Here is a 25,017-nt window from a genome sequence, read left to right on the forward strand (position 1 = left end):
TTTGCTAGCACTGCAGCAGTGTTGTATTAACAATAAGGATTACTGTGATCTGGTCCCTGCTAATGGGACCTTGAAGATATCTTAACGAAATATACTAACAATGCATGTTTTAAGACAACCTCTTTAGGGGCTGTTTATCACTTTTTTTTCCCCCTTACATTTATTATAAACGCTAGATGTCTCCATAGGAGTCTGTTGTCAGACAGAGGCCAAAAGAATGTCATAAGTATGGAATAGCGTAGTAGATTACACTTTTTAAGGCAGTGGCATCTTTTAAATATAGGATCTGTCAAACCGTCACAATATTAGTCTATGGGTGACAGATGCTATATGTTCCAGGTATCCATTAAACCGAGCGATCACAAACTATTATAGACTAAGAATGACCTGTTAAGTGGCTTCTTAATATTGGTATCCATCACACATAGGCTATAACAACATCCGTTTAATGGATAAGTCATGAAGTTTAAAAAATTAAAATAAAAAAATAATAATTTGGGGATGTCCAGACCTCTTTTAGTTTCTCTAGGACTGAAGGGGGTATGGGTGACAAAAAGTTTCCCACATATAACAGTTATGCCATATGAACAGGATAGGTGATAAATGTCTGATCATTAAAGTCCAATCGCATGGACCCCGTGATCTAGAGATCTGAGTCTCCTGTCAGCATGGAGCAGTGTTTACACAGGGGCATCGATGCTCCATTCATTGTTAAAGATTGCTGCTAGAGATGGCTAAGTACTGCTTCCATAGAAAATGAATGGAGTGATGGTGAACACGCTTTACACCTGCTCCATTCTGACAAATAATTTGAGACCTAGTTGTCAAGATTGGGGGCGGACCAGTGTTTGGACCCCCTGCAATTAGACACCTATCACCTAAGCTATGGATTCAAAATAGGTGTTAAAGGTTAGAATACCCCTTTAGGTACTTTGTGCTTTTAACAAGAGATTCTTACCCACAGACACGGAGGCCTGAAGATATTTTTGTGTAAAATTATTAGAGAGTACCTGTCATCAAACTAGGGATCGACCGATATGGATTTTTTAGGGCCGATACCGATAATTTGTGGAGGTTAGGGCCAACGATAACTTATACCGATATTCCGGTATAAGTTATCGGCTATTTATTCCAACCCCCCCCCCCTCCCGTAGGCTTGCATTGAGGGGCGTGGCGTGACGTCACACGGGGGCGGAGGCATGACGTCACACGCCGCCGGCCCTGTAGTCGCCCGTAATCAGACCCGGAGCGAACACGCTCCGGGGACTGATTACAAACTGGGTGCCGCGTGCAAGATCACGGTCCTCCCCAGCTGCGGGACTCCCCCGATCAGGCATCTTATCTCCTATCCTTTGGATAGGGGATAAGATGTGTAAGCACCGGAGAACCCCTTTAAAGCAGTACAATTATAAAAAGACGTATAACATGGGTATCATTTTAATCGTATTGACCCATTGCTAAATTGCGGTTTACTTTTCAATTTTCTCACATAAATAATATATTTTGGTTGCGCCGTACATTTTATGGTAAAATAAGTGATGTCATTACAAAGTAAAATTGTTGATGCAAAAAACAATCACTTATATGGGTCTGGACATGGAAATATAAAAGAGTTATGATTTTTAGAAGGTGAGAAGAAAAAAACGAAAGTGCAAAAATAAAATGGGCCTGGTCCTTAAGGGGTTAAAGGAAGGTGTTCCATTAAATGAGGTTAATAAATTAAGTTAATTAAAGGGTATTCTCATCTGGACTCGACTAGTTTGTACAGAAAACAGCAAAGTTGGCAGGTTAGCCTAAAAGCATAGCACTCCTGATTTATGGAGACAATGATGATAATGTTTTCATAATGATTTTTAAAATCAAAGGGGAATTATGTAAACCAGTGGTCTCCAAAATGTGTACCACCAGATGTTGCAAAACTACAACACCCAGTATGCCCGGACAGCCAACGGCTGTCAGGGCATGCTGGGAGTTGTAGTTTTGCAATATCTGGAGGTCCACAGTTTGAAGACCAATAATGTAAATGGTGTAAAACAACCACCCTCTAGTTGCCACTAGAGATGAGCGAACTTACAGTAAATTCCATTCGTCACGAACTTCTCGGCTCGGCGGTTGCTGACTTTTCCTGCATAAATTAGTTCAGCTTTCAGGTGCTCCGGTGGGCTGGAAAAAGTGGATACAGTCCTAGGAGACTCTTTCCTAGGACTGTATCCACCTTTTCCAGCCCACCGGAGCACCGGAAAGCTAAACTAATTTATGCAGGAAAAGTCAGCAACCGCCGAGCTGAGAAGTTCGTGACGAATCGAATTTACTGTAAGTTACTGGAATTAAATACCATAGTGACATTTTACAAAATGTCTACTTACACATTGCATCTACCCACCCTAGCCTAAGGTCACAATTGTAAAATATGGCGGCTCATGTGGATATATCTGATCTTATTTCTGAACTGTTCCACCACTTACTTAGTTTTTAATTTTATTTATTTTTTTGCAGATTGCATTTACGAAAACATTTGTTCAGCATTATGCTTTTATAATGAAAACCTTGAAGAAAAGCCATGAGTCTGACACTATGTCAAACCGAATTGTTCACATCAGTGTCCAGCTCTTCAGCAATGAGGAGTTGGCCCGACAGGTGACTGAAGAGTGTCAGCTTCTAGACATTATGGTCACTGTGCTGCTCTACATGATGGAAAGTTGCCTTATCAAAAGTGAATTACAAGGTAATCTCCGAGACAGATTAGTGTTGTGACTTCTTCATTCGTGTGTCTCTCCTTTTAGAAATATTTGTGGGTCTCCTTTTATTTAGATGTTTACTAGTTGCCTCTTGAAGTCAACTATACAGTGGTCCCTCAAGTTACAATATTAATTGGTTCCAGGACGACCATTGTATGTTGAAACCATTGTATGTTGAGACCAGAACTCTATGGAAACCTGGTAATTGGTTCTGAAGCCCCAAAATGTCATCCGAATATAGGAAAAAGTGAGGATTAAAGATAAATAAGTAGATAACTAATATAGAAAAAGCAAATCCTTACATATAAAAGTAAGAAAGATCTGCTGGGAGCTGTAATCACTGTCTATTTCAGTGTTTCCCAACCAGGGTGCCTACAGTTGTTGCAAAACTACAACTCCCAGCATGCCCGGACAGCCTTCGGCTGTCCGGGCATGCTGGGAGTTGTAGTTTTGCAACAGCTGGAGGCACTCTCTTTGGGAAACACTGTTCTATGTAGAGGACAGAAGCATGGAGCCTCCCTCACCTGGTGTCCAAAGGAGCAGCTAACCCCGGCAGAGGTAAAGAGTACAGAATATGTAATACCTCCCTGTACTGTAGGGGGCGCTACCAGACACCAGTCACCAGACACCAGTCAGTGCATACACTTCAGTTATACAGGTAAAGAGTACAGAACATGTAATACCTCCCTGTACTGTAGGGGGCGCTACCAGACACCAGTCAGTGCATACACTTCAGTAATACAGGTAAAGAGTACAGAACATGTAATACCTCCCTGTACTGTAGGGGGCACTACCAGACACCAGTCAGTGCATACACTTTAGTAATACAGGTAAAGAGTACAGAACATGTAATACCTCCCTGTACTGTAGGGGGCGCTACCAGACACCAGTCACTGCATGCACTTTAGGAATACACGGGTTTTACCAGTGAAATATCCAATCTGATTGGTCGGTTCTTCCAGCCATTGACACGTTTCGCAGACTCCATAGCATTGTATGTTGAGTCTGGTTTCAAGTTACAATGGTCCAGAAAAGACGATTGTATGTTGAAACTATTGTATGTTGAGGCCATTGTAAGTTGAGGGATCACTGTACTGATTGAGTAGATTATGCTACATTCATATACTGATTTTGCACCATTTAAAATTAAAAGTCGTCTGTCAGCTGTATTTGCTGCAGGCACCGTTGGAAAACTGTTCTGTATATATGAAAACAATTCCTATCCTGCAGCTGATGGTAGTTGCCAAAAGTCAAGAAGGCAGAGCCAAACTGCTCATGTGACTGGCTGACACACTTCCTCACTCACCCACACATTCCAGGGCCCTAGAGATCAGTCAAGGAGAGACTGGGAGATGAGGGTGTACAAGGGAGAATGCCAGACTGTGGCACTTGGCACCACCTCGTTGGCACTTGGCTTACAAATATGATTTTTTTTTGTAGGTTTGGCTACCACTTTCTACTCTAAGGCCAGGTTCACACTACAGAATTTCCGAGCAGAATACTGTTTTGAAATTCTGCTTGGAAATTCCAGTGCAGCAAAGTCCCATTGCTGACAATGGGATTCCGCTGCACAGTGCACACTGCAGAGTTTTCGAGACAGACATTCTGCCCGGGAAATCCACAAAAAAAATTCTGCCAGATTTCCGTCTATGGGAACGGCAATGTCCGTGCGACTGGCCTCACTCGGAATCTCTGGCTGGATTTTGTCTGTCCGAAAATACCAAATTGTGAACCCGGCCTAACTGCTTTCTAATAGTCTCTGCAGCTACAGAGCGACAAATAGAGCTGACTGACTCTTTAAAGGGGTACTCCGCCCCTTGACATCTTATCCCCTACCCAGCGGCGGGACCCCCGCAATCCGTGCCGGATGACTGACGATGCGGTAGCTTGTGACATCAAGGTCACGCCCCGCTCGTGATGTTACGGCCATGCCCCCTCAATGCAAGTCTATGGGAGGGGGCCTGACGGAGTACCCTTTTAACCTGTTAAGGACCCAGGGCGTACCTGTACGCCCTGAGTCCGCTCCCGATCTATAACGTGGGGCCACGGGTCGGGACGGGACCCCTGGCTAATAGCGCACGGCATTGATCGTGCTGCCGCGTGCTATTAACCCTTTAGACTCAAAGTTGAACGCCGCGTCTAAAATGAAAGTGAAACCATGCCGGTTAGCTCAGAGAGCTGTTCGGGATAGCCACGGTGAAATCGCGGCATCCCAAACAGCTCACAGGACAGCTGGAGGGTCCCCTACCTGCCTCCTCGCTGTCCGATCGCCTGAGATCCAGGCATGAGCAGTCAAGCTGCAGAATCATCGATCACTGGTTTCTTATGAGAAACCAGTGATCAATGATAAAGATCAGTGTGTGAAGTGTTATAGGTCCCTATGGGAGCTAGAACACTGCAAAAAAAGTGAATAAAGATCATTTAACCCCTTCCCTATTAAAAGTTTTAATCACCCCCCTTTTCCCATAAAAAAAAAAAACAAAACAGGGTAAATAAAAATAAACATATGTGGTATCGCCGCGTGCGGAAATGTCCGAATTATAAATATATATCGTTAATTAAACCACACGGTCAATGGCGTACGCGCAAAAAAAATCCAAAGTCCAAAATAGTGCATTTTTGGTCACTTTTTATATCATGAAAAAATGAATAAAAAGCGATCAATAAGTCCTGTCAATGCAAAAATGGTACCGTTAAAAACTTCAGATCACGGCGCAAAAAAATGAGGCCTCATACCGCCCACATACGCGGAAAAAAAAAAAAAAAGTTATAGGGGTCAGAAGATGACAATTTTAAACGTATCAATTTTCCTGCATGTAGTTTAGACTTTTTCCAGAAGTACGACAAAATCAAACCTACATAATTAGGGTACCATTTTAACCATATGGACCTACAGAATAAAAAGGTGTCAAATGTACTGTGCAGAAATGGAAGCCCCCAAAAGTTACAAAATGGCGTCTTTTTTTTTCAATTTTGTGTCGCAATGATTTTTTTTTCCGTTTCGCCGTAGATTTTTGGGTAAAATGACTAATGTCATTACAAAGTAGAATTGGTGGCCCTCATATGGATTTTTAGGTGAAAGATTGAAAGAGTTTTGATTTTTTAAAGGTAAGGAGCAAAAAACGAAAATGTAAAAACGGAAAACCCCCGGGTCCTTAATGGGTTAAGCAGTCTGAGCCCCTTCCTTGGCAAGTTAGGGCTCTGTCCGGGTCACTGAAAGACGTTCTTAGGGTAAGTTAGGGAGTTTGGGCAGTTGCCAACTTGTCAGGGTGCTTCTTTTCTTTTTCAGAGGCCTTTTTTTAATAATAATAATAATAATAATAATAATAATAATAATTCTTTGTATAGCGCACACAGATTCTGCAGTGCTGTACACTCAGATTGGTACCTGTCCCCATTGTGGGGGGGGGGGGGGGGGAACAACCTAATCAGCATGTTTTGAAGTGTGGGAGGAAACCGGAGTACCCTGAGGAAACCCCCGCACACACAGAGAGAATATACATGAGACTGAGCCACTGTGCTGCTTTAAAAAAAAAAAAATGAAAGTAGTGATCTGATTGGTTACTATGGGCACCTTTTTCTCTGCCCAGGTTTTGGTAAATCTCTTTATTGTCTTGTTGGAAGGTGAACCTTTGGCCCCTAAATTGTCTTCCTGTCCAATCTGCTGAGATGTTTGGGGGGCTCCAAAACACTTCAAATGACAGTAAATGAAGCGCTGTCTGCGCATACATGGTCCGCTCCTTTCATTGCCATTCTTGTGACCGGCAGGGGTCCCAGCGGTCCATCCCCCACAGATGACCTTGTCATCTTTAAATTGTGAAAATACTCCTTTTAAAGCCAATGTGGCCATTACGCGCACGTTTATTTTAGTATCCTATATTAACGGGGTAGCTGACAAATAACATGCAGCTGTGGGCAGAATCATTATGAGCCATAAAAGATTGTGGGGGGAGATTTATCAAAACCTGTGCAGAGGAAGAGTGGTGCAGTTGCCCATAGCAACCAATCAGATTGCTTCTTTCATTTTCCACAGGCCTCTTTAGAGGCCTGTGGAAAATGAAAGAAGCTATCTGATTGGTTGCTATGGGCAACTGCACCACTCTTCCTCTGCACAGGTTTTGATAAATCTCCCCCTGTGATCCTAACTACTTAATGTTTTGTCTTTTTTTGTACATTTTTTAATAATGTGATTTTGTATTTTTTTTAGATGAAGAGAACAGTTTGCACGTTGTTGTAAACTGCGGGGAAGCTTTGCTGAAGAATAACACATACTGGCCGCTAGTTAGCGATTTTATTAATATTCTTTCCCACCAAAGTGTAGCCAAGAAATTTTTAGAGGATCATGGGTTATTAGTTACGTGGATGAATTTTGTATCGTTCTTTCAAGGTGGGTAGACTTCAGAAATGTAATGGAGCATGAGTAATGCTTTCTTTATGCGTTCAGTTTCTTGCAGTCATTGTTTTTCTATTATCTTTCATCTCTCGCTAGTGCTTTAAGCACAATAGGTGTTTTTTATTAAATTACCCCCCCCCCCCCCCCACCTTGCTGCTTCTTTTCCCTTCCATCTCAGTTATGTATACATCCACAAGGTTCAATCAGGGCTTTATTCTAAGCTTTGCATGGAGATTATTTAGGTCACCCAATGTTATTTTATTACCTTTTCCTCAGAGCACTAACCGAGTATTGATACGAGGTGTATCAGTGATGGTAAAGAAATAAAAATGGAGATACAAGTAGGGAGTGGATGACTACTCCCTTACTTAGGTCAGGTGAATTGTCTGGTTGCTATAGAGAAGCATGCCTATGAAAAGCTGAATGCAGTCTTTAAATGAATCGAAATGTGTCTGAAGATTCACATATTTAAACACAAAAATAAATAAATTATAGTATGGTAAGTAAGTATGCAAGTGAGCTTTCCTTCAGAATCAAGGAAAACTGACATACTAAGTTAGGCTGGGTTCACATCACGTTTTTGACATACTGTTTTCAATCAGTTTTTCTAAAGAAAACCGTATGGCAAAAGAACGGATGGAACAGTATGGGAAAAAGTAAACTGTATGCGTCTTTTTAAACTGTATACTGTTTTTAAAAGTGCATACAGTTCTGTCCGTTTTATTTTTTTTTGTTATTTTTTTTTAAACATAAGTTTTTGAAAATTTCGCCATTTTTAATGGGGGGGGGGGGGTCTTGGGTGGGGACTTTAGGATGCAAATGCGCATGTGCAAAGTAAAAACCTTAAACGGTTTCCCTTATGGAACCGTTTACATGTGCGTTTCCCATTGGCTTCCATGTTAAAAAAAAAATTTATGCGGTTGCAGTACGGTTTTTAAACCGGAGACAAAACCGTGGTCACTCCCCCCTTCTAGATATCGCTGTCGCTGCCCCTCTGCAGCACAGAACAAGCTTTTACTTGTAGGCTTTCCAGATTTGTACTTGAAATCAATGAGCAGAATTTTTCCAGCTGATTCCGCTCAGAAAATCCACCATGAATACATAGCCTTAGATGAAGGAAGTAAGCTAGCTTGCATTAAAGGGGTACTCTGCTGCCCCAATGTTCAGGACATTTAGTTCCAAACGCTGGGTGCGGGCTTCAGGGGGGGGGGATCGTGATGTCATGACCCCGCCCCCTCGTGACATCACACCCCGCCTCCTCACTGCAAGTCTATGAGAGGGGCGTCACGCCCCCTCCCATAGAATTGCAGTCAGGGGACGTGGGGTGATGTCACGACCCCTGCAGCCTGCACCCAGCATTCGGAACTAAATGTTTCGGACATTGGGGCAGCGGAGTACCTCTTTAATTTGCCCTCCCGTGGAGTAATACCCGACCAGACCTTTCCCTCACCACTGGATCTCTTTCTCAAGTTGTTGCGAAACTACAAATCGATTGGCAGTCTGGGCTTGCTGGAAGTTGTAGTTTTGCAACATCTAAAAGCACCCTGGTTGGGAAACACTGTTCTAAGGCATCTCTTTAGTCAGTGCTCTTTGTATTGTTTAGATAGAGTAGTGATTTATTTATTTTTTGGAAACTACATTGATTTGTTTGTATTTTTCCAGGTATGAATTTGAATAAGAGGGAACTCAATGAGCATGTAGAGTTTGAGTCCCAGACATATTATGCTGCGTTTGCTGCTGAACTTGAAGCCTGTGCCCAGCCAATGTGGGGTCTCCTGTCACACTGCAAAGTGAGGGTGAGTTAAAGAACGTGTCTGTACACAAAAAGCCAAGAATCCATATGGGAAATAAGTTTGCAAGTATGCACTTCTCCAGAAGGAAGAAAACGGATCTACACTATAAGCTGTTTCTTACTATTATTATTATTTTGTTTTATAATTCTTATCTTTTTTTATTTATTGTTTAATAAACAAGTATCCAATTGTTGCTTGCTGTGCCGACCCTACTCTTCTCCAGATCTTACTTCTGAGACTGACAGAATGGAGGTCCCCAGACCCCTGCTCCATCTGGCCAACACATCAATGTAAAGCAGTGTTTCCCAACCAGTCTTCCAAAGGATGTCCGGGTATGCTGGGAGTTGTAGTTTTTCAACAACTGAAAGCACACTGGTTGAGAATCACTGATGTAGAGATTTATACAGAGGTGACCTGGATTACAGACACAGCTGAGCGTGCTGTGTTGTGCAGTTCATTTATTGGGGTACTCCGCACCTAGACATCTTATCCCCTATCCAAAGGATAGGGGATTAGATGTCAGATCGCCGCGGTCCCGCTGCTGGGGACCCCGGGGATCGCTGCTGCAGCACCCCGCTATCATTACTGATAGGCAATACAGGGGCCGGAGCATCGTTACGTCACGGCTCCGCCCCTCGTGATGTCACGGCCCGCCCCTGTCAATACAAGTCTGTGGGAGGGGGCGTGGCGGCCCCCATTCTGGAAGGTGTTGTGACGCGCTGGGGAGGAGAGCGGTGGCTCCATACAAGCATTCTAAGGGGCCCCCAGCAGTCCCCCCCCCCCCCCCATCATCTAAAATCTATCCCCTACCCTATCCTGTGAATATATCCTAAATATCTAAGGTGAATAACCCCTGAAATCATAATGGTTTACAAATGTTAGTCTCTTAAATTTGCCAAAAACTAACCTAAATCACAGAAAGGGCAGGACATGTTATGAGATTCTTTTTAGCTTTATAAAAAGCAAAGCTTTCTAAGGCAGCATTTCCCAACCAGTGTGCCTCCAGCTGTGGCAGAACTACAACTCACTGCTTGCCTGGACAGCCAAGGGCTGTCTAGGCATGCTGGGAGTTGTAGTATTATAACAGATGGGGCGCACTGGTTGGGAACTACTGCTCTAAGCTGCACTGGTTTGTTCCTGGTTCTCTTAGGACGCTAGGGCACTGTACTGCAGGTGTCGATGGAGAAATTAATAATTTCAGGTCTGCAGGGGGAAGTCTTTAAGTCAAGGGCGTTTTACAGCTCTATTTGCAAGCCAGGTATTAAAGGGTTGCCCAGAGAATTATTATAATTTTTTAATGTGGTTATGGAGGGTAAGTTTAAAAAAAATAATAATAATAATAATAATCTTCTCTTACCTTCCTCGTTCGAGCCACCACTGGTATAATGGCCCTCCATTTCTGGCGCTTTTGGGCTTGGTAACTTGAGGTCACACACCTTTCCATCCGATAAGCGGCAGCAGTGGTGTCTCTCCTGATTGGCTGAACAGGCGTGTTATGTCACGCCCCCAAACCCAGAGGTGACAGACAGCAGGAAAAAGAGCTTTGTTATACCATTGGTGGCAAATAGAATAATTAACTTGTCCCCTCCCTGACCAGAATTTATAAACTTTTCCTACGAGGATGTTCTTATATATATTATTTATTTCTCTTGCAAAGTAAGCTGACCCTATTATCTTTATGTAGGAGACTCAGGAATACACAAGGAATGTTGTCCGGTATTGCCTTGAAGCACTTCAAGATTGGTTTGATGCCATAAACTTTGTGGATGAGGTAGGTTTGATGTATAACATAATTTTGCAATAAGTGTTCGTACTCTATTTTCTATGATATTTAGTTTTTTTAGTGCAGTGTTTCCCAACCAGGATGCCTTAGCAGCCTTTTGCAGCTGTTTGCTGTCGGGGCATGCTGGGAGTTGTAGTTTTGAAACAGCTGGAGGGACCCTAGCTGGGAAACACTGCAGTAAGCAAGTGGATCCTCATCTTAGCTTTTGTTTACATTTGAGTGTTTCTAGTATATTTTCATTGCGTTTCCTTGCATTACTTTTTGTTAGTTTTGCTTTATTGGATGTTGAGATAATTAAGTGAAAACAGAAGATGCTTAAAGTGTACCTGTTATTTGTAAAAAAAAATGTATATACTGTTGATAATAACATGAGATATATATATATATATATATATATATATATATATCTCTGCGCACTGAGGACAAGCGGGGCTCTGCGCACTGAGGACAAGCGGGGCTCTGCGCACTGAGGACAAGCGGGGCTCTGCGCACTGAGGACAAGCGGGGCTCTGCGCACTGAGGACAAGCGGGGCTCTGCGCACTGAGGACAAGCGGGGCTCTGCGCACTGAGGACAAGCGGGGCTCTGTGCAGGCTTCTGGCTTGTCAATCAGCCTGCTGTTTAATCAGGGAACATGTCACCGAGCCTCAGTGCCCAGAGCCCTGCTTGTCCTTGGTGCACGGGGCCCTGCTTGTCCCACCCACACACACTGTAGCAATAACTGCAGGGACAATGATGATTTTTTCACCCAAAAATATACACATTTTTAACCAATGTATTTTACAAATATACATATAATGTTATCATCTACATTTTAGGAAAAGTTTTGCAAACAGGTGCACTTTGAAAGAATATGTCCAGCTAGAGTTTTTTGTATATCTGTGGAAGTTCCAGGCTGGTAAATCTGCTGCTAGTCCACTTCCCATTAATTTCAATAGAAATCCTGAAAGCTCTAGGTACAATACATACAGCACTCATTTGAAGTCTGGGAGTGGGATACAAAGTTTTACTGTGTGTAAGGGGGTAGGAAGCTGAAAGTGACAGCAGGCACCTCTGATCCTTTTCAGCCATTTGATGCCTGAATTTTGTTGTTTTGTTGGTGCTTTTCTTTTTCCGGTATAAAAGAGTGCTTAATACTAGCTATTCATAGTAAATTTCTAGGATATGACATTGATATGTATATGCTAGGCTCACAGCAGTTGGACTCATATCAATCATGAGATTTAGGGGACTACTGCTACATTTAGTGAAACACCTTTGGTTCTTCCAAAACTCCACACCGTCTTCTGTGTCTTGAATTGTAGATCATCAAGCATCAAGTATAAGCCATGGACAATGTATATGTTTATATATTCTTTAATCCCTCTATATCAGTGTTTTCAACCAGTGTGCCTCCAGCTGTTGCAAAATTACAACTCCCCACATGCCTGGACAGCCTTTGGCTCTTCGAGCATGCTGGGAGCTGTAGCTTTGCAACAGCTGGAGGTACCCTGATTGGGAAACACTTCCCTGTATGAATGATTTGAAATTATACTAATTAATTAATTTAAAAACGAATAAAATTCTTATTCTTTTTCCAGCCTGCCCCAAATCAGGTTACTTTTCATTTGCCTCTGCATCGATACTACGCCATGTTTTTAAGCAAGGTAGGTTGTGGCGTTATTTTCAGTACAGCTTTCAATGAATTCACACTAAATGTGTCCATTTGCCACAAGTCAAAATGTTTTTTTTTTTGCCTCTATCAGGCAGGTATATGCAAGTATTTGGCAAAAAAGTATTGGGGGGGGGGGTTTAGTGTTTCTCATTGAGGAGACTACCAAACTGGTGTATGGAGACTTAAATAGGCCGGTAGACCGTGCAATGCACTGTAGAAAACATTTCTGCAAAGTAGCTCTATCATAAAGAAAAAAGCCTGCTTTCTGCTGCAAACATTGGAGGTTTCCTGATTTCCAGTCCTACTCGACCATATAAATGCAGTGAAATGTGACTGGGAAATATGTTATGAGCTTCTCATTATCTATCTGCTAAGCGTGTACTGTTATAGTCTGTGGGTGCCAGATCCATTAAACGGGCTCCTAGCAATGACAACTGTTCAATCGATACATTGAAGTTAGTAAGAACTGAGCATCATGGCCACAACACGTTTAATGGCGCCATCTGCTTCCGATTCATCCCACCCCATCAATTACTAAATTGAAGAGGTACCGAGCACTCTGTCCCTTTATTTCTGTTCAGCTCTTAAAACTGCAAGCAATCGGTGTACAGTTTCAATGAGCCTGTAAGATTTTCATTACATTCATACACTACTCACTTGACTTTCCCAGCGGAGCCAAGCAGAACCAAAGGGGCACAACACTCAAGTGCATCTGTCCCTTTGTCTTAGCAGTAGTGGGAGGGGGGGGGGGGGTCTTAGCACCTTGACCCCTACTGATCAAAACTTCTACTGATCACAAGGCAGAAGTTTTTTTTGCAATCCTAGCCTTTGCAGCATTGTATTGACTGTGCGTCATATCCAGTACTCACTGCTGATGGTGCGGGCACAGCTCCTGCGCCATCCCTGCTACATAACATAAGTGTCACATTTTGGCTGGAATTGAGCTAAGCTTTTTTGTGCTTAATGCCTTTTGACATGTTATATAGAGTCTTTAGTTGCCATAGGCTCTAAAGTCTCTAAATTGCCATCTTGTCTTTAGTCAAATGAAAATAAAGTGTCTTATTTTTTCACATTTCTCTGGCAGGCTGTAAAGTGTCAGGAAATAGATTTGGATTCTATTTTGCCTGATCAGGAAATGCTGATGAAACTGATGGTTCACCCTCTTCTAATCCAGGTACTGGGCTTCTTTCTGTATTGTACAGGTGACCTCTTATGGGTTCTAATGCTTGTTGCCAATAAATTGTACTACATGGGTAAAGATAGGTTTCTAGAAACCTGCTCACTGAGCTCCGTCTCTTTCATGGTGAGAACATTCTTTAGATCAGTGTTTCCCAACCAAAGTGCCTTCAGGTCTTGCAAAACTACAATTTCTAACATGCCCAGAGAGTTTTAGCTTTCCGGGTATACTGAGAGTTGTAGTTTTGCAACAGCTGGAGGCGCACTGGTTGGGAAACACTGCTTTATACATAGAATCTTTAGTCAACTTATTTTGTTCTGGTCCTGTTGTAGGCAAGTTTGTCTGAAATTCACAGCAACATGTGGGTACGGAATGGTCTCCAGATTAAAGGACAAGCTATGACCTACGTACAATCACATTTCTGTAATTCTATGATTGACCCGGACATTTTCCTGTTACAGGTAAGTTCTTTTAATTAGAAACTCTCCTGTCCTGCTGCTATTTTCTTTCCTAAACTTAACCAATACATTTTTATTATTCAGGTGTGTGCGTCCAAACTAGACCCAGACTACTTTATTTCATCAGTTTTTGAAAGGTAAGGTTGCAAAATATGACAAAACTGTTGTCCGAGCATGTTAGTCCATTAGAAGGTTAAAATAGAGTGCTCTTTCAGCTTTTCTAATAATTCTGGAAAGCTGACTAGTCTTTTAACTAGGAATGTAAGTTCCTCTTCATAAGTAGTGTGTGTGTGTGTGTATGTATATATATATATATATATATATATATATATATATAAATAATATGTGTGTGTTATATATAGATATAAATCATAAAATGTTGCAATATCTTGTAATACCTTTTTTATTGGACTAACAGAATTTTGTAGAGAAGCTTTCGGGATTCCTCCCTTTGTCATGTCCGAAGCAAATCTAAGCTCACAAGCAAGAAGACACAGGTTACATCTCACAAATATGCAGGGGTTAAGACAATAGATGTGGAGAATTCACACTAAGATGGGCCATAAATTGTCCTGCTATAGGAACATAGACTAAATAGATAAGGATGAGAAAAAGGGGGAGGGAGGGGGGGGGGGAGCAGGGGAGAGACTGGTAATTAAGCAGGACAAAGTGAGATACCAAAGAGAATCCAGTACAGCACAGGTTATAAGAAATTTTGATAGAGATAAGAAGCTCAAATCATCCACATTGAGTCCCCTGTTTTTTGAGTCAAAAAACAGTATCATTTTGGCTTCAAATGTCTTTCTCTCTTGTGTGTTTTTGAACCTCTCAGTATCTTGATTGTAAGGTCATGTATGGAGCGGCCTGATTGGGTAAAATGATGTCCAACTGGGGTGCAGTAGTCATTTTCTTTATGGCGGTTGATGGAATGTCTGTGTAGGTTCATCCTTTCGTTGAGTTTCCGGCCGGTTTCACCAATGTAGCATCCCATGTCACACTTGGTGCATTGTATCATGTAGACCACATTTGGGGATGTGCAGGAGTATAGTCCCCTAATGTTATATGTCTTGTTGTTATATATTAATCTTAAAATGATAATCTATAGTCATGGTAGGCAATCAATGTCAGTTGTGATATTTGGGTTCCTTTGTGGTCCCTAAACTTAGCCTATTGAAGGAACAGTGCAGATACTTACCTCCACTACATCACGGTGCTGTGATGCAGTAGAGGGTCTCTGCTTTTTTGTTTGCTTATCCTCAGGATAGGCCATAAGTGTTATATTGGTGGGGGGGTCCGACTCCTGCCACCTCTGTCAATCAGCTGATTAAAGAGGTTATGGCACTCTACTGCTGTAGCCTCTTCAGTGATTACAAACGCATGGCAGTGCATGGTACTGCAGCTTTGCAGCATGAAAACATTAAAACGTGAGATTCTCTATTCAGCTGATTGGCAGAGTTGCTTATAGTTGGACCCCGGCCAAGCTATCGGAGTAGAATCACTTAGGCTGCTGGATTACTGGACACTATTGTGGCAAATTTTATGCTTCCAGGACTTTTAAGGGTAGAGGCACACAAAGCGCTTCCGCAGCGTATTACATGCTGCGGATGCGCCAATGCCAGTCACTAGAGTGCACTCCTTGCTGTTTTGCTTTGGCTGGCTAGCCCTGTGTGTCTGCTAGTCGCAGATCTGCAGCTGGAAATCCACTGCTATGAGCAGACACACAGGGCTACCGGGTGTAGCAGGGAGGTCACTTTAGTTACTGGCATTGGAGCATCTGCAGCTTTAAATATGATGGGGATGCGCTACATGTGACCCTCCCCTAAGTCTGTATGGATTTTCTTTGAAATTGACATGAAAGTAATTTCTGTCCCTGCTTGATTGACAGTAAAGCTTCAGCTTTCAGCTGATTGTCAGTCAAGCAGGGACCGGGATGAGAGGGGAAGTGAGGAGGCATTACAGTCTTCAGCACTTCACATGCTCAGGAATGCATCTTTGACTCTTTGCAAGAAAGAATAAAAGCATTATTATGTGTTATGAAAGCACTGACTCATACAGCGTTTTCCAAACAATGTGGTTCCAGCTGTTGCAAAACTCAGACAACCAAACCGTTTGCCCATCCTGGTAGTTGTAGTTTTGCAACAGCTGGGGACACACTGTTTGGAAAACACTGGACTGATGAAAGGTACCATGTTTATTCTTCCCCCATGAGCGGTTACAGTGTCAGCAATTTAAAATGTGAATTGCAGCTGACCGATTCCCTTTAGTTTCGTATTCCTTTTCTTTCATTAGGTTTAAGGTTGTAGACCTTCTGACAATGGCCTCTCAACACCAGAACACAGTTCTCGATGGTGATCATGAAAGGTCGATGCTTGAAGGAGCCCTGACCTTTCTAGTTATTCTGTTAAGTCTTCGTTTACATTTAGGTAAGTTGTGTTTGAGTTTTAATTTTGAAGAGATTGTCTGTTACTTTTAACGTGAGCTCTGAATGTTGTAAAATAAGATACAATTCATCTAAACCTGTGCAAAGGAAGATTTGACCAGTAGCCCAAAGCAACCAATCAGAGTGCCGCTTTTATTTTCCAGAGGCCTTTTCAAAAATAAAAGAAGCGATCTGATTGGTTGCTATGGGCAACTGGTCAACTTTTCCTCTTCACAGGTCTTGATGAATCTCCCATTTTCCTTGCCACTCCTCTGTTGCTCCTATTTAGACAGTCTGGCAGTCTTTACTTCCTGGTCTCTCTCAACATGGACATGTGACTGCTACAGCCAATCACTTGCCACCACCTGCTACAGCCAATGATTGCTGCACATATCTGTGTCGAAAGTGACCATGAAATAGTGACAGTAGGGATACGGAGAGGTGGCGCAATGGAAGCTACAGAGGATTGGTAAGTGGAGTATGATTATTACACATACCCCTTCCCTACATCCATATCATCTCCCCTTAATTGATTGAACTTGGACATATGTCTCTTTTTCAACGGTACTAATAATAATAATGTTAATAATAAAAATAAAAAAAGTTAAATGACTAGACAACGCCTTTAGTATTTGCAATGCAATTTTTAGACACAAAACCCTAAAGAACAGTGTGCAAGTAACAACCTCTTCACCATGTAAGTACTGTAATGAAATGTAAAAGAACTGTTAAAGGGGCTTTCTAAATAAAAATGATTGCTGAGCTCTCCTAGGGGAAGGCTATCAATTGCTGATCGGCGGGGTGCTGACACATAGTACCCCCACAGTCATTGTTCAGTGGAGCGGCAGACAGTTCTTTGTGGTGAACAGGGCCGGAAGCATTTTGCTCCATTCGATGCATAGTGGCCGCGTATGGTTGCTGCAGCTCAGCTCCCGTTCACCATGCTGGTGAGTGCTGCTGTTCTGGTTGTTTTACAGCATTGACTGCTCTGCTTTATTATATAGCCAGCTGTAAAGAAAAAAAATAAAAAATAAATAAATATATATATATACATTTCGAAATTTTAAAGGTTCCCTTAACTATGCTTTTTTCTAATTAATTCTGGGAGACCTAACCTACACAGTGGTCAGTACCACATAATTCATATATATATATATATATATATATATATATATATATATATATATATATGTATGTGTGTGTGTATATATATATATATATATATGTATATATGTATATATATATATGTATGTATTATACAGTCATGGCCGTAAATGGTGGCACCCCTGAAATTGTTCAAGAAAATGAAGTATTACTCACAGAAAATAATTGTAGCAACACATGTTTTGCTATACACATGTTTATTCCCTTTGAGTGTATTGGACCTAAACCAAAAAAGGGTGGAAAAAAAGCTAATTGGACATAATGTCACACCAAACTCCAACTGGACAAAATTATTGGCACCCTTTCAAAATTGTGGAAAAATAAGATTGTTTCAAGCATGTGATGCTCCTTTAAACTCACCTGGGGCAAGTAACAGGTGTGGGCAATATAAAAATCACACCTGAAAGCAGATAAAAAGGAGAGAAGTTCACTTAGTCTTTGCATTGTGAGTGTGAACACTAAGCATGGACAACAGAAAGAGGAGAAGAGAACTGTCTGAGGACTTGAGGACCCAAATTGTGGAAAAATATGAACAATCTCAAGGTTACAAGTAGAGATGAGCGAATTTACAGTAAATTCGATTCGTCACAAACTTCTCGGCTCGGCAGTTGATAGCTTATCCTGCATAAATTAGTTCAGCTTTCAGGTGCTCCGGTGGGCTGGAAAAGGTGGATACAGTCCTAGGAAAGAGTCTCCTAGGACTGTATCCACCTTTTCCAGCCCACGGGAGCACCTGAAAGCTGAACTAATTTATGCAGGAAAAGTCATCAACTGCCGAGCCGAGAAGTTTGTGACGAATCAAATTTACTGTAAATTCGCTCATCTCTAGTTACAAGTCCATCTCCAGAGATCTAGATTTGCCTTTGTCCACAGTGCGCAACATTATCAAGAAGTTTGCAACCCATGGCACTGTAGCTAATCTCCCTGGGCATGGACGGAAGAGAAAAATTGATGAAAGGTGTCAACACAGGATAGTCCGGATGGTGGATAAGCAGCCCCAAACAAGTTCCAAAGATATTCAAGTTGTCCTGCAGGCTCAGGGAGCATCAGTGTCAGCGCGAATTATCAATCAACATTTATGTGTACAAGGCATCATGAAATCTGAGGATTACCAACGGATTTTGGGTCGCACTGTACAGCTCGGTGTCAGAAAGCTGAGCTTGCGTCCGAGTTCTTGGGTCTTTCAGCAGGACAATGACCCCCAAACATATGTCAAAAAGCCCCCAGAAATGGATGGCAACAAAGTGCTGGAGAGTTCTGAAGTGGCAGCAATGAGTCCAGATCTAAATCCCATTGAAGACTTGTGGAGAGATCTTAAAATTGCTGTTGGGAAAAGGCGCCTTCCAATAAGAGAGACCTGGAGCAAAAAGGAAGAGTAGTCCAACATTCCGGCTGAGAGGTGTAAGAAGCTTATTGATGGTTATAGGAAGTAACTGATTTCAGTTATTTTTTCCAAAGGGTGTGCAACCAAACATTAAGTTACGGGTGCCAATAATTTTGTCCAGCCAATTTTTGGAGTTTGGTCTGTCATTATGTCCAATTAGCTTTTTTCCTCCCTTTTTTGGTTTAGTTCCAATACACACACAAAGTGGAAAAACATGTGTATAGCAAAACGTGTGTTACTGCAATCCTTTTCTGTGATAAATACTTCATTTTCTTGAAAAATATCAGGGGTGCCGCCATGACTGTATATATAGGCCAGTAAGGGTTATACTTTTTAATAATATGATTCTTTCATTTTAACCATGCAGGTTATGTAGGCCTTAATCTATATTATATGTATTATGCTCTATCTTAAATATATCAGCCAACTTAACTTGTATTTTTTCTAATTTTAGGAATGACGGATGATGAGATCCTTAGAGCGGAGATGATAGCTCAGTTATGTATGAATGACCGCACTCACAGCTCACTACTGGACCTTATATCCTTTTACTTAATTACTCATAGATTTTGTCTTGGTTTGCAGCAGGTTTACAGATATAATTTGTCATCCCTGCATCCCTAAGTAATTTTTATTGCAAGCTGTAAAAAAAAAAAAAAATTGGAAGTAAATAGAATAAGGGCATGTGCCACAGTTTTTATACTTTTCAAATAAAAACTTAGAGGCACTGTCATTATGAAAAACTTTTGTATTTTGTAGTACTACTGATAAGATGACTTTTTTTAAATATACATTTATTTAAAAAAATAAAATTTTACAAAAAAAATCAAAAATGAAAATAGCCACCATTAGGGGTCTTTATGCAGACAGATTACTCTGTATTTTGCAGCATACTGAATTCCGCCCGTAAAGTGTGTTGGTATCCAGTATAGGAGACCAACATTGCACCACTACAGCCTTTAGCTATTCCTATACTACAACTCCCATGATGGGAGTTATAGTTTTGCAACAGCTGGGGGTACAATCTTTATAAAACTCTATTTAGTAGCTGTGTATTCTCCAGCTGTGTGCTTCTAGCTCTTGCAAAACTACAGACAAAGGATGTATGGGCATGCTGGGAGTTGTAGTTTTGCAATAGCTAAAGGTAACACTGCTCTAACACAGTGCTTTACAAGCACTGCAGCTCCAGCTGTTGCAGAACTTTAACCCCCATGCTTGAACAGCCAAAGCTTTCTCTGACTCCTGAATGACAAAGAAGCTGATCAGACATTCAGGAGTCTGTAAAAGCTGAATGACACACATAGTGACAGCTATGTTGATTAGCATTCAGCTTTACTTGGGACAGATAGAAATTGTATGCATATAAACTACTGTGCAGTGATTTGCAGACTGCCAGGCTGCTCCCTGACTTCCTGAGCAGATGAGTCATCACTGTGAGGGAGAGAGATGGACACGCCCCCTCCACAAGGCAAGAACACAAAGCAAGTAAGCAACATATAAATGCTATTTGTTAGGGATATATAGATCCCTAGACACATAAAAATGATATGTACATGATCAGGATTAGGTACTGAGTAACGTGCCCCTCTTTTTTTTTTTTTTTTTTTTTTTGCTCTATGCTTCAAGAGATACGTTTTTTTTTTTTCTGATTCTATCAATTATTTTAGTGTCCAACAAAACAGTTTATTGACAGAAATAGAAAACTTACATACAGCTTGTCGAGAGTCCCAAACTAGGGCGCAGCAAGTCAAAAGTCAAATATAATCTACAAGTACAGATAACTGCAAAACTGGAGTGTTAAATAGAGAGTGGGCAGATGACATATAATATAAGGGGTATGGGATGGGGGGGGGGGCTACACAGATCTCAAGAGGGTTAAGTTAAAAACAAAGGGGGTACACAGATGGGTATGCGTAAATAAAAAGAAACATCATAGGTATAGGAAGAGTCAAGCCACAGCTGCCATACTTGAAAGAACAAATCAAGGGTATCTTAACAAACTGCTGACATTTTTTCAGAGAGCATGATGGTATTAATCCGGTCAACCACCATCGAGAAGGAAAGAGGGGATCGCCATCTGAAGACGTGTGTGTGTATGTGTGTGTATGTGTGTATATGTATGCATATGTGTGTATATATATATATATATATATATATATACTGAGCTAATTTAAAGGGGGCATATCTTACATGGGGAGGCCTGTCGCCCGAGAGACAAGCTGCCGGCCTGAGGGGCCAACGTATTTAATATCGTAGAAATAAGGTCTACTGCCTCCCTCCAGAGGGCGATGACAACTGGGCATTGCCACCAAATATGACCTTCAGACAATCTTGGGAGACCGTAGAATATATAGTGTGTAAACGTGTAGGAACGTAAGTGCGATGGGGAACCTTTAACAGCCGTCTCCACTAAGTACACCTGCCAACTCCCCTTAGTTAGATGTTAACAGGAATGCCAACGAGGTAAGGAAAGGGTGAAATGTAGTTCAGATTCCTATTGAGTAATTGAGTCATAAAGGGGAGTTTCGCTTCAGGAGGGGGACGGTTAGAAGAAAAAGGGTTCCCGGGAGTAAGGGGTATATAAAGCCATGGCTTCAAAGTAAGTAGTGGAATTCAAAAAGGAAAAGACCTGAGAAAGTCTAAAGGACTCAGACAGCGGAGGGGAGAATCTGTTTCGAAAGACAGAAATGGACATGAGCTTTCGGCCAACTAAAATGTCCTGTAGATGAGACATTTTCTGGGAGTGCAACCAGACAAAGTTCACAGGGTACAGACCAGGAGGGAAAGAGGGATTGAAAAAAAGAGGAAGAGAGACTGCAGAGAAAGCTTGAAACAGACAGACCGCCAGAGGAGAAGGAAATAACGAGGAAGAAGAGCAGTAGGAGGCAAGTAAGAGGAGGTAGGCGTTGTGAGCCACATCAGGGAGCAGAAAGTATAGGGTGCCACCAGATCGTTTTTAAGTGAAACCATCTAGGGTAACCCGACCTAGCATTATAAAGTAGGAGCTGTGCCAATCTAGCTGCCTGATAATATTTAACTAAATTAGGAACATAGAAATATCTGAAGATATCGGCCTCAAGAGCGCGTAGATCTGAGACCCAAACGGAAATAGGAAGAGTACGAAAGAAGTAAAGAAGGCGAGGGAGAAAGACCATGTACACCTAGTTAATATGACCTATTAAGGAAATGTGGGGAAGATTCCATTTAGAGGGGTCCTCCCGGAGCACCTTGAAAAGAGGAGGATAGTTCAGTTTATAGTGAGGAGATAGAAGAGGGAAGGGCGACACCTAGATAGGGAATGGAGGAAGAGGAGGAAGGTAAGTCAAAGTTGAGAGATCTAAGTTTTTGGGTAGAAATAGGAGTTTGGCAGAAAAGGACATCCGACTTAGATTGATTGACCTTCAGACCAGAAACCATTGAGAAACAGTCCAGAAGAGAGAAGAGATTGAGGAGGGAAATGAGGAGAGGTGAGCTTAAGTAACATGTCATCAGCAAAGAGGTTAGTGAGGTAAGAAGAGCTAGCAATCTGAACTCCTCTGATGTCAGGATGATCAAGTATAAGTACCGCCAGAGCAAGCAGCGCTGGGGAGAGTGGACATCCCTGGCGGGTACCACGTTCAATGGAGATAGGGGCTGGATTTGGAGAAGGAAGTTTGAGAAACGCCTGTGGGTCGGAGTAAATAGCCCACAAAGCTTCTGAAAAGCCCATGCTACGGAGGACCCCCAAAAAGGTAAGTCCAGGAAACTGATTCAAAGGCTTTTTCAATATCAAGCTCCAGGAGAGTCAGGGGGTGGAATTAACTTCAGCCCAATAGACCACATTGAGGACTTTCCGGATGTTATCAGGGGCTTATCGGCCTAGAATGAAGCCGACCTGGTCATTATGGACCAGGCCTGGTAGAAGGGAGTTCAGGCGTCTAGCTAAGATAGAAGAAAAACGTTTAGTGTCAAGATTAATAAGAGAGAGAGGATGACAATAAGGAGGAAGGAGAGGGTCCTTCTTAGATTTAGGGATCACAAGTATACAAGCTTGAAGAAAGTCAGATGGCATAGGAGCACCAGAAAGAAGAAATGTGGAGAATAATAATGTGGGAAAACTTTTTATAGTATAAAGCAGAAAGCCCGTCGGGTCCCGAAGCTTTACCCAGTTTCAAAGCAGAGATTACCGTCGATACCTTTTCAGGGGACACTGGTGTGTTCTGGGAGTCTTGCTGATCAGATAAGGAAGGCAGGGATACCAATGCTAGGAAGGAATCAACCGCCTCAGGAGCTGGTGGCGCCCGTTCTCTGTAGAGGGAAGCGTAAAAGGAATGGAAAGAGTCATAAATACGGGAGTGGTTAGAGGAGGTAACCCCAGGTTTGATCTGGATCCTGTGAACCCTGTTCATTTGCGTTCTGTCCCTCAGCATACTGGACAGAAGTTTCAGGTTTATTCACCCATCTATAAAAAGTAGTTTGTCCAGCGAAGAGCCCTCTACGTACGATCGGACAGGACTGCATTCAACTGCTGTTTGGTAGAACATATTGCATGGAAAAGATATGGATTAGGGCCATAACCAAGCGTGCTAACTTGTGCTCTAGAAGGGCCTGAGCTTTCTGGCCGGCATGTTTAAGACCAGAGGCTATTGCAATTAGTTTCCCCTCTAATCGTGGCCATATGAGCCATCCATGTCCACCCGGGATCTGCCTCCGGGGTGGCATTGTGGGCGAAGTAGGCAGTCAAGGTGTCAGCAATGTTGTCTCAAATATGAGGGCAGCACAGCAATGACTAATTCAGTCTCTTAGTATAAGGGTTGGCATCGCGGGGTTGAAAAACAGCTAAGACCATATCATGGTCCGACCAAACAAAGGGAACATGGTGGGCATATTGCAGCGCCGGAAGAAAATAAGTATTCACTAGTACCCAATCAATTCGGGTGTACAACTTATGGGCCGGGGAGTAGTAAGATTAACCCCATTGGGATAAGTTGTGCTCATGCCAAGCATCTGTGAGATCAGTCTGCTGGACCCCCGACCTCTGAAAGGCCATAGTATGGGACCTATTCAGGATCCCATTAAACACCATATTAAAGTCACCACACCCGATCAAATGAACATACTGTATAGACTGTAGCTTTTGGCATGTAGAAACAAAGAATTGCAAGGGGTCTTCAGTGGGAGCATAGGTATTGACTATACACATAGGGGTATCTCGATAAAGGCCCTCCCGGATTAGGTAGCGTCCCTCGGGATCTGATGGGGACGAGGTGACTGAGAAAGGAAATGAGTTATGGAGAAGAGTAACAATACCTCTCAATTTGGAAATAAAGGAGAATGTAAAAGTCTTCACATAATTGGGATGGAGATAAGCTGGAAAAGAGGTGGGGGTAAAATGGGATTGCTGAATACATAGGACATCAGGATTATGGGACACGTAATCCAGGTAGGCCTTTTTGCGTTTTATAGGGGAATGAAAACCCCTGACATTATGAGATAAAACCCTACACATAATATAACAATGGGAAAAAAATGCCAAATAAACACTAAAGACCCAAAACAAAGACTAAACGACAAAAAACATCCACAAGCACCAATAAAAAGAGAGACCTATGGGGGATAGGGGAGAACAAAGACAGAGCTGCCCAGACAACAGGAAAAACAAAACTGGGGAAAAACGGACCACAAAAACAGAAACTCAACAACAACCGAAGAATGACAGGACAGGGTCACAACCCAGAACCAGATTGTGACCAGCGGTCCCATATGTCTAAGACACAGAGGCAACATGATAGTCCAGACCGCCAAACGCCTCCAGAAAAGCATGGGGGAGCAGCAGGGGGGAGGGGAGAAGGAGGGGGGGCACGGTCAACGGGGAGGGTTAGTAGGGAAGGAGGAGAGAAAGGAATATCGTGAGGGGAGGGTAAGAAAATCATGGAGTTGGGAGTATTCTTCTAGTCCAACATGGGTAAGTGGGTAAAGGACAATCACGGGAAACGTGGGATAGACCCACTACAACATGTTGTTCAAACCAAGGTGAACAGCATGTTCTGTAGACGAGTAATCATCCATCAGGATA

The 25,017-nt window shown here is 42.3% G+C and overlaps 1 protein-coding gene across 2 annotated transcripts in view; it reads left to right on the plus strand.

Annotated features, from left to right (window-relative positions):
- UBR3 (ubiquitin protein ligase E3 component n-recognin 3) overlaps nucleotides 1-25,017 on the plus strand; it is a 220,988-nt gene that overhangs the window by 60,501 nt on the left and 135,470 nt on the right. For both annotated transcript variants that reach the window (XM_056533968.1, XM_056533969.1), the window contains exons 8-17: nucleotides 2,497-2,725; nucleotides 6,946-7,125; nucleotides 8,794-8,927; nucleotides 10,609-10,695; nucleotides 12,287-12,352; nucleotides 13,445-13,534; nucleotides 13,870-13,998; nucleotides 14,080-14,132; nucleotides 16,285-16,418; nucleotides 19,417-19,502. In XM_056533968.1, the coding sequence (XP_056389943.1) occupies nucleotides 2,497-2,725; nucleotides 6,946-7,125; nucleotides 8,794-8,927; nucleotides 10,609-10,695; nucleotides 12,287-12,352; nucleotides 13,445-13,534; nucleotides 13,870-13,998; nucleotides 14,080-14,132; nucleotides 16,285-16,418; nucleotides 19,417-19,502 (1,188 nt within the window). The remainder of the gene's footprint in view (nucleotides 1-2,496; nucleotides 2,726-6,945; nucleotides 7,126-8,793; nucleotides 8,928-10,608; nucleotides 10,696-12,286; nucleotides 12,353-13,444; nucleotides 13,535-13,869; nucleotides 13,999-14,079; nucleotides 14,133-16,284; nucleotides 16,419-19,416; nucleotides 19,503-25,017) is intronic.

This window comes from Hyla sarda, chromosome 8 (assembly GCF_029499605.1).
Source record: "Hyla sarda isolate aHylSar1 chromosome 8, aHylSar1.hap1, whole genome shotgun sequence".
NCBI lineage: Eukaryota > Metazoa > Chordata > Amphibia > Anura > Hylidae > Hyla > Hyla sarda.